The 15,663-nt window shown below is 34.8% G+C and overlaps 1 protein-coding gene across 1 annotated transcript in view; it reads right to left on the reverse strand.

Annotated features, from left to right (window-relative positions):
- Positions 1–15,663, reverse strand: part of DPYD (dihydropyrimidine dehydrogenase) — a 518,537-nt gene that overhangs the window by 156,958 nt on the left and 345,916 nt on the right. The window contains exons 15-16 of the mRNA XM_015812569.1: positions 12,264–12,332; positions 6,913–6,996 (exon numbers count right to left, since the gene is read on the reverse strand). Coding sequence (XP_015668055.1) covers positions 6,913–6,996; positions 12,264–12,332 — 153 coding nt within the window. The remainder of the gene's footprint in view (positions 1–6,912; positions 6,997–12,263; positions 12,333–15,663) is intronic.

Raw genomic sequence — 15,663 nt, forward strand, 5'->3', positions numbered from 1 at the left:
GACTTGAGGTAACTTAAATTGTCCTGTAGTTGTTATTTACCTAACAAATACTGTAAATGCAAGTTAATTATACCTATGTAATGACTATAAATATAGTTTGATTTTAAGAAGCGCATCTAATTCTTTCTCTCATGCTTGCCATGTTATGTTTGTATGCTGTAAATGCAGGAAAAAAAATTCAAATAACTGTTAAAAAGAAAAGCCCAGTGTGTCACTGATGGAAGTTATGATTAAAAATAATTTATTAGTGACTTGAACCAAAATCTTTATCCATACTCCTGATACAGAATATTGAGAGTTTAGAAAGAGTACAGAGAAGAGCAACAAAGAGTATGAGGGGACTGGAGGCTAAAACATATGAAGAACGGTTGCTGGAATTTTGTATGTCTAGTTTAATGAAGAGAAGGACTAGAGGTGACATGGTAGCACTCTTCCAATATCTCAGGGGTTGCCACAAAGAAGAGGGAGTCAAGCTATTCTCCAAAGCATCTGAAGGCATATTGAAAATGTAAATAAAAGCAAAGGATATTTTATCCTGTCTGGTGGATGTGTAAACAAGCCAGAAAGTTTTAGATTCAAATATATATATTAATTCAGAGGAACTTGAAGATTAATATACAATTTAAATTGGAGGTTTTTCTTTTGGGACTAATGGATAAACAGTTGGGAAAAAATGATGGAATTTTGTTTTTATACACTAGAACTGCAGCATAATTATGACATGCACAATGTTGGAAAAATCTTACTCTATCCCAAGGGAGAGTATGGATGAAGAAGAGAATGAAATTTACTGAGAGGGCTAACTTGACTAGTTTGTTTACAGATAAGACATTAAGTTTATTGCTGACTAGAAACCCTTTATAGACTTGTTGCAAGAAACAGAAAAAAAAATATGTTATGGATTTGATTATTATAAAAAACCAATTAGAGAAATAAATAAGGTATGTTGTAGCCATAGAGTAAGAGGTAAATTTATACTTATACTTATAAATGCTGCAGAATAAATGGGAAACTACTTCTACATATTTTTTTCTTACTTTTGCATCTTGGATTTTTCCTTTCTTTTTTATTTATTTTCTTTAATCTACATTAGTATGTTAGTTTTTTTATCTTTCTTTGAAAATAATTCAATAAAAGATTTTCCTGATTTCCCCAAGTGAGGCAGCAGAGTGGGGTGCATTAATAATAACTGGGCTCTTGACACATAAACTTCACAGGTATGTAGCTTTGCCTTGATTCTGTTAAGTTAAAAAATCAGCTGATCAATTTTATTTTAACCCTTGACCTTATCTAACAATAACAAATTCTTCAGTAAAACCATTGATCTTCAGTCCTTGCTAGGCTGTAATTATAGTTAATTCCAAAATAGAATACTGAGAAAATCTGGATTTGTATCAAAGAAATATAATTTCATTGAAACAGCCAGGAATCTTTACTCTTTTTGCAATAGCATGCATCTCAACCTCTCTCTTTATTCAATCTTGTACCTATTAGGAGATGTGATACAAAGAGCCCAATTATTACTAAGGGTTGGCTTCTTTCAAAGTACAGATTCTGGGAGGGAGGGAAATAAAAACATTAACCAATTGGGATTAATTTTTCCATGCAAATTCTGTAGTAAAATCTGTAGCTCACTGTTGGCAGCCAATTGGCTTTCAAATTTCAGATTTACAATAAACTGCTAATGTTTCGGCCTCTGATAGGAAAAAGATATAGATGACAAATGAATGCAATGTGATAGAATTTTTTTTAAAGATTCTGTATTACAGGTCAAGATATTCTTGAAATGTGTGTGTGTGTGTGTGTGTGTGTGTGTGTGTGTGTGTGTATGTATGTATTAACACACACCCTTATCTTTCTTTTGCATAGCCATTTCCAACCTGCGCCAGCAGGAATAATGAATGCAAACACTGGAAGCCTCTTAGATGTGTAGTCAGTAGGGAACAACTTGGCTACAAGCATTTTTACATATCTTCCAGCAACAGGAGAATCAAAGAGTCAATTGCTCTATTTTAGAGCCCAAGGCTATCCTGTGGATTTATAAGATCCCTGGAAGAAACCACAAAACTAATAATACACCAAAATTATTATTCCATAAACATGCATATGTAAGTATAGTAGGTTTTGCACTCCTCTCATATGGATTTTTTTTTAATATTTTACAGATTTCTATTAAACAAATCCTTATTTTACTGGCCCAAAGCACCATTTTAGGGGAATCAGTCTGATGCTCAGTTACAATTCTCATTTCAGTGTGCCCCAGAACATTTCTTGATTGTTTTTATTTGAATTCCCAAACCAGTACATCCTACAGCTTGCTGTAACTTAACATTTAAATTTCGTACCCTTTCCATAGTTCTAATTCTCTCCCTACATTTCCTAACTTTTCTTTTCACCAACACATTTTGAATAGGCAAAAAGGACACATGGCCAAATTAGCCCCTAAATAATAAATGATCTATAATACATACAAAGGCATTTTATAGATGGATAATACATATGCTTACATAAAGCCCAGATAGTGCAGTGATGCATATAATAGAATGTATGATAGGGATGTGGGATAAGTTTGATTTGAACCTGATTTAGCACTTCAGAAAATAGATTGATTCAACTCCTACTGAAACAGAGGTGGCTTGGTTTGTGGCCCAAGTTTATAGCTACATTTGACTATCATGGAAAAATAATAGATCATTGAATTTTCTGAGTGTTTTTTTTTTTAACAAGGGGATTTGATTAGCAGGCACATTAGTATCTTCTGGTGACATGAAGCCTGCCCACATTCATAGAATTAGAAATCCAAAATTCAAAATATACAGGTTTTGGAGCTAGACTATTTGATTATTACAAAAAGGAAAGTGCCTGTAGCTTTGGTGGTTTTGGAAATAATTAAATTACAAAGGCACTGTGGCCTTTTCATGCAATAAATCATACCAAATTTGAGACAAAAAACTAAAGAGGAATTTATGCAAAGGTGAAAATGCAGTCATTAGCCCCTTTTCCAGTTTTTTTGTTGCCAATGTCTAAGAATTACAGAGGGATAGGGGAAAATTTCTGGAGATAGGGTCATTTAAATTCTCATTGTTAAAATAGGAAAGTGCCTGTAATTTATGATTTTAGCTATAAACAAGGCCTTTCTAGAGCACTGTATCTAGTACGGCTTCAAGAACATTCCTTGTGAACAGATTTGTCAGTCACTTGAATCTACTCTTTTTCGACCCTTTATTTTCCAACCTGACCTTACATGGAGAAATGAAATCCAGATGATGGTTCCTTTGCAGATATTATTGTCTTTCCAGGCCAACAAGTTTATCTATTTTTCCTACATTTACAAGGGATGTTTAAAGAAAATTAGAATATATGCACCGTCTATTTTTTGCAGTTCTGTTCTGATATTCCTAAAATTTCTGTTATGAAATTGTCTTTATTTTTGTATTTCTGTTCTGGACCCCTTAACTGGCAGAATATGTAACCCAACCTACTTGGTCTAAACTTGCAAATAGAGAGTGTTGTTTGGTTGTCCTTCTAGTCTAGTGCATATAGGACAGAGTGGCTCACAAAGTAATAATATAATAATAGAACAATTCTGTTCTATTCAGCATTGAAGGGAATAACTGCAGTTCCCCACCTACTCATTCACCATGTTTCTATTTACATTCATTTGTCTTGAAGTTTCTAGCAATTTCCAGGAAAAAAAAATGCATGAATGAATGAATGAATATCACAGAGCTCTGAAAAACCGTGCTAAGTAAAATAGTGGTAAAGGAAGACCATTTGAAAATATGTTTAGTTCTTGGCTTCTCTATTCAGGCATCTGTATGATCAAGGTGGTATAGAAATAAACATAGACAAGACCTTCTTAATGAAAACACAGTAGTGTATCAACTAATCTATATTCAGAAGTCGAGGATGCAGCAAAGTTGAGGTTACTCATTGTTTCAAATGTAAGTTTAGATTAACACTTTGCTGCCATTGCAGCAAAATGATATCTTTAGAGCTCTGTTCCTCATAGCCTAACATCTTTTAGCCAAAGGAGGTAGAACTACATTTTCCTATTTACTCAAAGGTCCAGCTGATAAGGAACAATTTAAATTTTATTTAACAATAATGTTAGCAATTACACTGTATGCAAAACTCTCATAGAATGTTTCTGTTTAAGGATACAACAGCAGTACTTTCTGCTTATTTAGAGAAAGATACTTTACTTTGTTATAAGAACAATAGTTGATTATTATATCTACTGATTATCTCCTCTTTCTTTCCTCCCCTTCCCTTTTTTTCAACGTTGTCCACTGTTTTTCTCCTCATGTCCACCTCTCCCCGGTCTCTTAACCTCGTCCTGCCTTCTTTACGAGGACATGTCTTGTTCTCCAATTTCTTACATTATACTAATGAAGCAAACAATCCTTTTTATTATAGAAGTCTTAGTGGTATTGTATCAAACAAGCACTATAGATTTCTACTGAGCAATGGGAGTAGAGCTAGAGCAGTGATTCTCAACCTGTGGGTCAGGACCCCATTTGGGGTCGATCGACCATTTCATGGGGGTCGCCAAGCAAGGCTGTCCGCCATTTTTTTGTCCGCCATTTTTCCCCCTTTTCCAGTGGGTGCCTTACCTCCCTTGGGCTGGGCCAGCTGGTGGTCGGCCTGCTTAGTCTCTGCCACTTGCCAGCTATTCCTCGGCCAGCGCAGGGGCGGAACCACGCATGCGTGGCGCTCCCAGGCAGGGAAAGTCCTTGACTTACGACTGGTTGGGTAGTCCTCGACTTATGACCAGTTTAGTCCTCGACTTACGACCGGTTTAGTCCTTGACTTACGACCGGTTGGGGTCACGGCATTAAAAAGGTTGAGAACCACTGAGCTAGAGGGATAGAGAAATACCCAAAAAATACAAAAACCAGGATAGGACAACTCCATGCATATTCAGGAAGGAGATGGCTAGAGAAAATGACTGCAGATGCTGTAATGCCCTGGTTTTAAATGGAAACATGCTGAAACATGCTGAAACTCAACATGATGCAAAGAGATGAGGATTAGTGAAGGAAAGAAACCCCTTCTATAGAAAAATGACTTTTTCAATGAGTGCAGAAGTATAACTGAAGATCTCAGAGGAAGAACATTATCCGTTATAAGTGGAAAAAAAGATTGTTTTTTTAATCATTCGAGAAAATGGCAAGCGAGACAGGAACATAGTTATGTTATATATGTAAAAAGATATAGGAATGCAGTTTTTTTAAAAGTATGTCTCAATGTGTATCTTTTGGATTACCTTTAGGTTCCTGATCAAAGGAGCCTCTTGTAAATTCCAGTTGAATTGTTTTGTAGTGATCCCATACAGATGATTTAAGATTTGTGCAAATCCAGTGCACATCCCTAATCTAATGTAAGCCAAAGCAGCCCAAGCTACTGTTGTATGTTGTATCATTATATTGCTTATTCATAAAATTATTTTGCTTTCTATGTACATTCCATAAATATATCCTGGACTCTGTGCCAGCTTTGTCCAATATATTTTCCTGGGTTGAATATTATGAGATCTATAATACAGCACATCTCGTAAACACCAGTTGGGAAAGGCTGATTTAGACCAAAGCAGAATCTTGAGATTTAATATAGCATCAGATAATTTGGTTGTGGGAGTAAAAGAGAGCAACAGCACTATGTAAAAAGAAAATAAGCATCTTTGTAGATACAGGGGGGAAAAAATTACACACACACAGAAAAATACACACAATGTTGCATTCAGATTTAATCCGATCTATGAAATGCAACAAATTGTTGCTTTACATGTGAATTACATGTATAATTATTTTTAGCAGAATATGTAAGCTAAGTCTACTGAAACATTTAAAGCAATACATGCAAATGCTGAACTCTTTGAAGCAATAGTCTCTTTATCTAAGAAAATCATAATCAGATGTCACAGTGAGAGAAGAAAATGAGAGAGAAAGAAATAGAGGAATTTCTGTTTTTTCCCCCCTCCACTTTTGCAATATGCCTCTTCCCTGTAAACAAATTATGTGCCTTTAAAGATGGTTATGGTTTGTATTCACTTTATGGTCTGTATTCACTTTATGGTATTTGCTCTTTAAATATAATGTCTCTGTTTATTCCTTTAGATATAAAGCAGGTGTTTTAAATTTGTTAAGCTTAGCAATTGAACCCTACCCTTGCTTGACTTGTGAAATGTCCCATTATAGTACTTGGTGTTTCTCCTCATTCCTAACAGTTCCATATGCCTATTTTTGTGAAGAGTTCCTGTTAAAAATAAAGCTGGGCCCTGGAAGTGACTAAAAAAAAAATACTTTCCTCTATTTCAACTAATTGGGTTTCTAACACTTAGGGAGTTTGGACCAAGGCCTTCCATTATCATTTCATGGGAGAGAAATTTGTGTTTTTCTAGCTGGACATAGACATGACTACACTTTAGGAATTGAAATGACAAAATCAATGGCTTAGAAAGAGGTCACACAAGTCCACTCTGCGTTCCCACACAGATTCCCCATCTCTTCTTAGTGTAGTTTCAACTAACCATAATAAGCCACCATTGTAGCTAACCTTCTGTAAAATGCCTGTGAGCATCATGTTGCTTGTATGGCTCTTCCCCAGAGAGGCTAGTCGGCATTAAGAATGTATAAAGTACAATTCTGTCTGAGCATTTTGGTAACTATTTGTTATGATATTGCTTCCTGTCAAGTGCATAATGCAATTTTGTCTTCCATAAAAATAAACACTACATGTAATCTCAGAAGCTTGTCACTTCCCCCATTTTTGGCACTAAATATTTAAAGAGGAAGAGACCAGGGAATTCCAAGCTAGCAATCCATTCCTTGTGTTCTAGCCCTAAGCTAGAACTATCAATGAAATGGTGCTGTAGAGCAACAGAGAAATGAAAGAGACTAAAAATCCTACCTGCCCACAGGCCAGTCCCATGCCTCTTTCTCCCATGCCATGCGGGCATGATAAATTCAACTCCAGGGCATCAGCTCCGGAAGCCTACATGATACACAGAAAAGAGAAGGGGGAATCAAATATTAACTGCCAAATGCTGGAGCACTTTAGTGAAGGCAATTTCCCAAATGACAACCTGATATGTAACTCATAGCACATGCAATATTTCCTCCCCCTACATCAATATTTATTTTAGTTCATTACTAATTCCACACAAAATATTTCTGAGCAACGGGAAATCAAATTTAAAAAAAGGGAATATCCAAAGGAAGGCATCATTTTATATTAATAGGGATTGTTAACTTTCTACTTTTCCTAAACTAGTTCTGAATTAAATTAAGACAATTCTGGAAATATTGTCCAGCGGGTAGTACAATAAGCCTGTACAGTTCAGACAACAGATTAAAAATGTGCTTACATCAAACTATTGCACACACTGCCATGTAAAAAAGCTCTTAGGCATTTTAAACTGTGGGCAATATGTTGGTTTTCTGTACCGGAAGAATTGCTTACAATTGGTATTAATAACTGGTTGCTGGTGGTGGTCTGTTTCCATTGTTAAATGTATTCATTTCATGTCAGAAACAGTTTTAGAGAATATAATTTATAATTTAACTACATCAGAAATCTGGAAGGAATAGAAATCTTGGAAAGCATCACAAATTTAGTACATATGCCTGGAACTGAACATTAAAAGAACAAGTGAGTGATGGATGACAGGAAGCAGTCAGAATTAGAGTAAATGCCAGGCAAGTGTGACTGAGTACTCTTTATCTGAAATATACTTCTTTTAGCCAGAGGTCCTCCCACTTCCACTGAGTGCCATTTATCCACCCCTTTATTTATCCTGCTTTAATTCCAGGAGCCAGGGACTATGTACAGAACCCTTCAGTTTTTCTCCAGTAAAAATCCTTGGAATTGGGCTAGTAGCTCATGTAGTTGGCTTCCTATGGGCAAGGTAGATTCAGCTAATCTGAACGTGAGACTATAAAGTACATTTCCTATAGTATGTCCCCTGGGAACGAAGTTAACCAAACTTCTTTAGAGGTTTGCAAAGATTATATTTCCGTTAAGAGTTATGATTAAGTTCAGGAAAATGTTCTTATTTTATCTCAACAGATTTCCTATCATTATGAATTATAAAGGTTCTACCCATCATGATTAAATCAGTGTTGCCCTGAAGATCTTTATTCAATGGTTATCAAGATAAACCTCTATATTTCTATGGAATTATGATGCAGATTTCAGGAAATGTGTACTTGAAATGAAGTCCATTATCTCTGTGTTTTATCTCCATCATTACAATAGAATGATGCTGGCCTGCAAAGCATTTCTGCTCAGGGACTTTTATCTGCAGAGAAAAGGGAAGAGAAGCCAAAAGCTGCCTTGCCTCTTTCTAGAAGCCTGAGGTCATTCATTAGAAACTCTCTGTTCATGAAGCATGTTTTTATAGAATGCTTCAAACCAGAGTTCCCCAAAATGGATAATATTGACCACTAAGGATCAATGGGACTATCTGTTGTTGTTGTTGTTATGGTTAATTGCACAATCAGCCAAATGTTTAGACTGGATTTGGATTTTTTATCCACCTATAGAGTCTTTCTCAAAGATCTGGGCTAGGCAGATGAATGTTTTGCAACTGAATGTTGGTGATTTTGGCAGTGCTGATGCTGTTCAAGTGATGCTCAGTTGTTCTGGAATTGCACCCGAACAGCCTATTACTATCGGCACTATCTTTGCTTTCTTTTGCCATAGTCATTCTACTTCTATTTCAAGGGCTTTGTACTTTGTAATTTTTTCAAGTTCTTTCTATTCTGTTCTGCTGTCTCCAGGTAGTACCATGTCCACTATCTAGACTCTTTTGTCTTTCTTATGAAAATTGTTAAGTCTGGGTTTTATGTGGCAGGTGCTTCACTGTTTGAATTCTAAAGTCCCATGACACTTTAGCTTTTCTATTACTTTCTATTTCTATTACTTTGTCTGTTTTGTAATCCCACCCATTCTTGCTTGCAGGGAAATAGTTTTTCTTGCAGATATTCCAATGCACCATTGTCGCTATTTTGTCATGCTGCTGTTTGTAGTTCATCTGTGCAATCTTCTTGCAGCAACTAACTAGGTGGTCCACTGTTTCTTCAGCTTCTTTGCAGATATGGCATTTGCTATCGGTTGCTCTCTTCTTTATTTTGGCTTTGTGCACATTTGTGTACAAAGGTCTTGTGCAGCCAGAATATCCCCCCCTACCATCTCTTTCTGTATCTTTCCTACTCTTTGCCACTGCCAGGTCTTGTTGTTATCTACTTTGCCTACTAGTTTTTTATGTATTGGCCATATAACACTTTGCCTTGTCATGTCTGTTTACTATTCTTCATTTGGTCTTTTTTGTAGACCAGTAAGCCTCCAATGATATACTAGCATCAATGCATCTTGTTTTCTGTTCTTCAGTTATTCTTCCAATGCCCTTTTTTTTTCTTCAACTGTCTGGGCTACTTGCAACATTCCACACCCACCTATTTTCCTTGTTAAGTCGAATCTCTCAAGATTACTGAGTGGATGAAGAACAAGATTTATTTTAATTCTTGTTTTCTTTTTTGGGATGTGTGTGTTTGTGTCTTCCTATCCAGGACTTTTAATTCTGTTTGGGTCAAACCCAGTAGTCCAGCTTTGTATCTAATGTCTGGAATTGCCTAGAGATGTTAATTGCCTTGATGGTATTTCCTCCACTGATTTTGGATTTTAAGATTTTCTTCACTTTCATGATGTATTCACTTTTAACCTTCTTTTTAACTTCAGTGTAGTTGATGTTGTCATCTTGAAGGATGCCAAAAATATTTATAGTAATCATCTTCATTAAGATTCTTAATGTTATTTCCAAAAGACATTTTGATTCCATCAGTTTTCATTGTTTTCCCCTGCTGATGGTGAGTCCATTGTCCAGTCCATTGAAAAGTCTTGCCTACATATATGGACCATGTTGAGTAGCAATTCTATTTCAGATGGTTTTTTCCATAGAGCTTCTGATTGCCCATGAAACGGAGATGGTATTTGCTGCTTGATAGCCATAGTTTGACTTGTTTAGTACTATTGACAGAGTAATCAGTGCAGTGACCAACAGTAATGTTTATAGTGAGTCTCCTTGAAAGATTTCTCTCTTGATAGTAACCTCTTCCAATCTATCTCCATTGACCAGCAACTGGGTTTTCCATTGTGCTACTGATCTTTGCACAAAGCTTCACATGTTTTTATTGACTCCTGCTATTTCTAGGTGCTAGATTATCTAATCATGTGGCAGGAAGTTAAATGCCTTCTTGTAATCAATCCAAGCTACATCAAGTGCTCTTCCTTCTCTTGCAGTTTTCCAAAACCATCTTGTCAATTGGGAGTTGATCTTTTGTATCTCTGCTGTTTGGGAAGTTTTCTTTTGTTCAAATGGAGAAACTTTGTCTTCAACTAAATGCTATTGGAATGCATTGGCTACCACATCAATTATCAATCTGGAATTTGTTGGTAAGCAGGTAATTTGCCTGTAGTTGCCTGGTGCTGCCCCTTTTGTTGGATCTTTCATTATCAGGTAGGCTTTGCCTGATTCAGTTTCATCTCCTTGCAGTTTGTTGTTAAACTGATTGGCAATGAATTGGTGCAGACTAGATAGATGTTTCAATCAAGAACATGCAGTTTTTCTTCTTGTAGTGCCAATGAATTCTTGATTCTTTGTGATGACCACTCCAATAATTCTTAGCATAGAACGTGTATATATGAATGTATATACATGTATATTTTGTAGGCATGCATACATACCTATTTGATATATGTGAATGTATTTTTGTATATGTGTGTGTATTCACCTACCTGTTCCTGTTTTATATTGATGATTATGTGCCATTATGTTGGTGTAAACTCTTAATGACCATATAATTTTATATTAACTATTTTAATTATTATAATTTATAGTTGTGTCTTAATAATATGTTATTTGTATACCAGTTAAAATGACTACATAAAAAGATGTATTAAATATTTTAATTTTACTAAATAAACAAATGATAAATAAGACTAATAGCAACCTTGAATGTGTATTTTTGGGTTGTCTGCAGGAGGTCTAGTCTTATCAAAATCAATGGTATAACTCCAAAAATGGTTTAAGGGTCAAGAATTGAAAAAAAGTAATTTGGCCTAACTCCACCCAGTCTTACATGCTTATTCTGACTTAACAAACCAGGATGTTTGTTAAAAAAAAAAATCTGACAAAATTAGAACTTGATTTGCAATTTGTACTTCTGAGTGATAGAAAGGTTTTTTGCATGCTGTGTAGTGATGGTTCCAAAGTTCCAAAGAGACCAATCATGAAAAATGCTATCCGTAATTTTCTTAAAGTCTTTCCTCTCCTCTTGAACGTCTTAACCTATGCATGTGCTGTTGTTATTTTTGTTCTTCACGTCTGTGACAAGTTGACCTTTTGTATATATAGGTTGGCCTCCTGTGGAGACCAGACTGACTACCCTCTAGAGTTTATGTACCTGGAAGGTCACAAATACTTGACAGTGAAATGTTTAACATTTTTAAAAATGTTCTTTTTATAGGCCCATAACATAAGAGGCTATAGTGACAGTTTGTAAAACTGCAATAGTTTTCTTGCTTCTAGGATACTGCATAGGTCAGGGTACACAAAGCACAATTATATATTAAAAGCATAATCAAATTTCACTTTCTAAATTTAGAGATACCAAATATTGTTGTATAGCAATATATATATGTTTGACAAAGTTACTTTCATTTGTGCAAGATGGTATTTAAATTATAGAAAAACTAACAAAGTACTATTATGTACTTTTGACTTTTATGTGGTATTTTTTCTCCTCATTTATTGTAAATCTGTATTAGAACCAGAACAGCATTAAACGAGCCTTTTATACTTTAAATATTCAAGAGTTTTATATTCAAAATTTCTTCCACTGCTGTCAAACTGGAGTGCCTGAAGGCAAGGTAAGATCAAGTTAGGTTCTCAAAGGTAGAATTAAATTTTATCAAGGCATCCGTCATAATATGAATGTTGCTTAAAATGCAAATAAAAAAGCATAGAAATTCAAAGGCTACAGAATTTTCAGGTAGCATGCAAAGTCCAGGGGACCATTTCTATGGAATAGATTCATTTAATTTACATTTCTATCATTTTAATGAAAACACAGAACAAACAAGCAATCACAGATACATTTTAAACCCTTATTTTTCATTTGAATTTCTTTTTTTATGCAATTACAGAGTAAGGGGAAAGAAAGAAAAGAAGAAAGAGGGAGAAAAGAGAAGTAAGTCATTACCTCAGCCATTTTTGAAAGCTCAGTCCAATCATTCTTATTATAGCTGCACATGATGCTGGCAATGACAATCTGAAAAGATAAGTATGGAATTCAGTTGTCTAAGATAATAAACTAGAGTTAATAAAATGTGTTTGAAAATCTTCTGTCTCTATTGTTTAACTACAATTGCATTTTTCTGCTATGCGTATCTATTGAAGAACAAGTCCTATTAAATTCAATTGATCTTAGTCTCAGGTAAATGTATTAAAATGGATTACATCAAATCTCTTTTAATATGCATTTCTAAAATAATTTGAAGAAAGTACATGGAAGATACATGAGAAACTGTCAGGGATATAATTGAGGACTGAATGGACAAGATACTGTACACTTAAACTGACTACAGGTATTTTGAAATCTACATTAAAAGAAATTGACAAATGGAAAACTTGAAATGTCTTTCAGTCCTACTGATTAAAACTTCATCCCATTCATAGAAACCTTGTGGGTACAATGTCTATTCCAGGTACTGGATGTATGGAGTAGCTATTAGATATAACAGATAGCTGTGATATAAGTGTGTCAAATAACAATTGTGAACAAATATGAGGTTCCTAGAAGAATGTAGTAATCCTAACGTGAGAAATATATTGACAACAATATATCCAAAGACAGTGCCCTGACTTGACAGGTAATAAGATTAACTCTGATAGAAAGCAGCTGTTCTACCAGTAGCAACTACAAGTGGAAGCATGTAGGCCAGAACAGCTGTGGCAGATATATATTGGCAATGATACAATACATTCATACAAAAAATAAACAGGGATGCAAAAGACAATAGAAAATCATTGCACTGTAGTTTCTCCACAAAAAATTACTAGTGGGTAAGAAGAATTACCATAATAACAGAAGAACTAAAGAATTGATGGTCTCCAAGCTTTGAGAGCTGATTTTAAATAAGAATATCCTGATAGGTGAAGTCTCTGTGCAAACCAGAGTCATTTGTGTGTGTGTACAGCTGTGAAGTTTCCACACTGAGATCTAGAAGTTTTGCATGTAAAAGTTTTGCATGCAAAAGCCTGGGTTCAAAAGTTTCCTTCCTTCAGATAGTGAATAATCATCTGCCCCCAATAGTAACATTTTGTGTGTATGATTTATTTGCAATGTTTATTTGTAATATTAATAGACACCCCATTCAACTGAGTCTCTAGACATCATACAACAAAGAAAGAGGACATAGGGCTACTCATTGTCCAGCTTCATTTTTTTTACACATTCCCATAATGCCTGATAGTGTTTAGATGCATTTGTATAAAAAGACATGCATTCAAACTGAGAGCCAGGCAACCTAGGCACCATTTTAGTATTAGCTTGTGGTTCTGGAACATATAACATTAACAGCCACTCAACTGTCCATTCAGCAATATGCAATTCACCTTCACTTTAGAACTCTCAGTATCTGGCCAACATATTGTGAATTCTTTTAAAATTATTACTTGTAGAGTAACTTACATCATTGCACAGATAACAAACCAAGTGGGATGATAACGTAACAAACCAAATGGGTGACTGATCAATTTTATGCCTACAAATGTGTAATTCTGCATCTGGAGACTCTGACAATTATGCCACATTAGATTGAAAATCTCTGGTGAAACTGTTGGATAGCAAGAAAAACTTGGACAAGGATTTTGATTAGAAATAAGATGAAGAAAGTATATATGCTGGCATCAATGCTTTGAGACAATGGGATGTTAAAATAAAGAGACTGAAAAATTCCTTAGATTTTGGGATGCTTTCATTAATCAATTGTTTTAATTTATACCGACTTGCCAAGGATTCTGATTTTTTTCCCCTTGAATCATCCTTTATTTTTCAGAAATATGTAAAGTCACACTGTTCTCTGAAGAGTATAATCAAAGTAACTCTTTTTACCTAAAAATCACTTGCATGGATATGTGGCATATTTATTTTCCAAATGGTTGGATTCTAGACATTTGTATATACTATATAACTGCCCATGTGTAAACACTGAAGTTGTGGAAATAAACTAAGATTTGTCTTTGATTAATGTTTACTGCTACCCAATTCATTGAAAATTATTTTCTGCATTGATTAAAAAAGTAATGCATCTGAAGGAACCAGATTTAATCTTCAAAGTAAAGCATGAATCCCAGCTGCTTCTCCTGTAATTATCATAATTTTTCTCTATACACAATTTTCACATCCATGTTCTACTCATTAATCTATTGTTTGAATGTATATTTATTACAAATATTACATTTGATAAAAGTTTTAAAGTCCTTTAAAACTTGAGTGTTCTGTGTTTCCCAATCAACTGAGAAATTCTATAAAAATACTTTCTTTTCTCAGTAAACAAAGGGTTTATTTGGAGCCTCCACGTGAGTAAAAGTAATGTAGTTGAGTGTGATGTGGCATTTTTTGTTTAAAAACATGACTAAAGTGCAAGGAGTTGGCATTTTCCCCTCCTACTCACATTCTCTTCTACCTGCTGTGTTTTGCATCCTTCTCTCCTATTATAAGCAAATGGTTGGATGACAGCAGCCTCTGTTCAGGACCTGATTTAAAACCTTGTTTCTTCTGCTTATTTTATTTTGTGGTGGTGTTTTAGAAGGCGGCCTATGTCCACCTAGTTCCCAGCTAAACAACCTGTGATCCTGGTAGCAAACTCAAAGCTTCTTGTCTCTTAAAAAGAATATTGTGGAGCCTCCAAGACTATGTACATTCTCCTTCCTGATAGGTAGATAGAAAGATAAACAGACATCACAGGAATAAATTCTGCAGGCCTACTTTGCATTTGAAATCATAAGACAGAATTAAATTCAGTTAAGCATAAGTATTGAAAAGGGGCAAGACAGTAGGACAAGATTGGCAAATTAAATCTTTAGTGGATTTGAAACAAGAAAATATTGTATATTCTTGGTATTATTATAATCAATTGTTAATGAGGTGGAGCTTGGATCAAAAAGTTGGTATTACTTTGCAGGATGTAAACTTGATTAAACAGATTAAAGATCAATCGCGAGCTCATATAAAGACAATTTATGATGCTTTGATAGAATTGGATTCGGAAACAGAATTGGTTAAAGATTGTATGATAAAATGGGCTCAAAATATTCAAGAGCCGATTTCATTGGATACATGGGAAACAATTTGGGTTAGAAATGTGAAATTTACTCAAGCTCAAAATTTAAGAGCAATTTTTTATAAAATGTTTTATAGGTGGCATTTGGATCCTCAAAAATTGTCGTGCATGTATCCTAATTTACAACCCAAGTGTTGGAGATGTGGAAATTTAGATGCAACTTATTTTCATATTTGGTGGACATGTAGGGAAATAAAAGCATTTTGGATTAAAATTTGGTGGAATATTCAAAATGTTTTTAAGAAAAAGATAAAG

The sequence above is a fragment of the Protobothrops mucrosquamatus genome, unplaced genomic scaffold (genome assembly GCF_001527695.2).
Source record: "Protobothrops mucrosquamatus isolate PMUCROS unplaced genomic scaffold, P.Mucros_1.0 scaffold96, whole genome shotgun sequence".
Lineage (NCBI taxonomy): Eukaryota > Metazoa > Chordata > Lepidosauria > Squamata > Viperidae > Protobothrops > Protobothrops mucrosquamatus.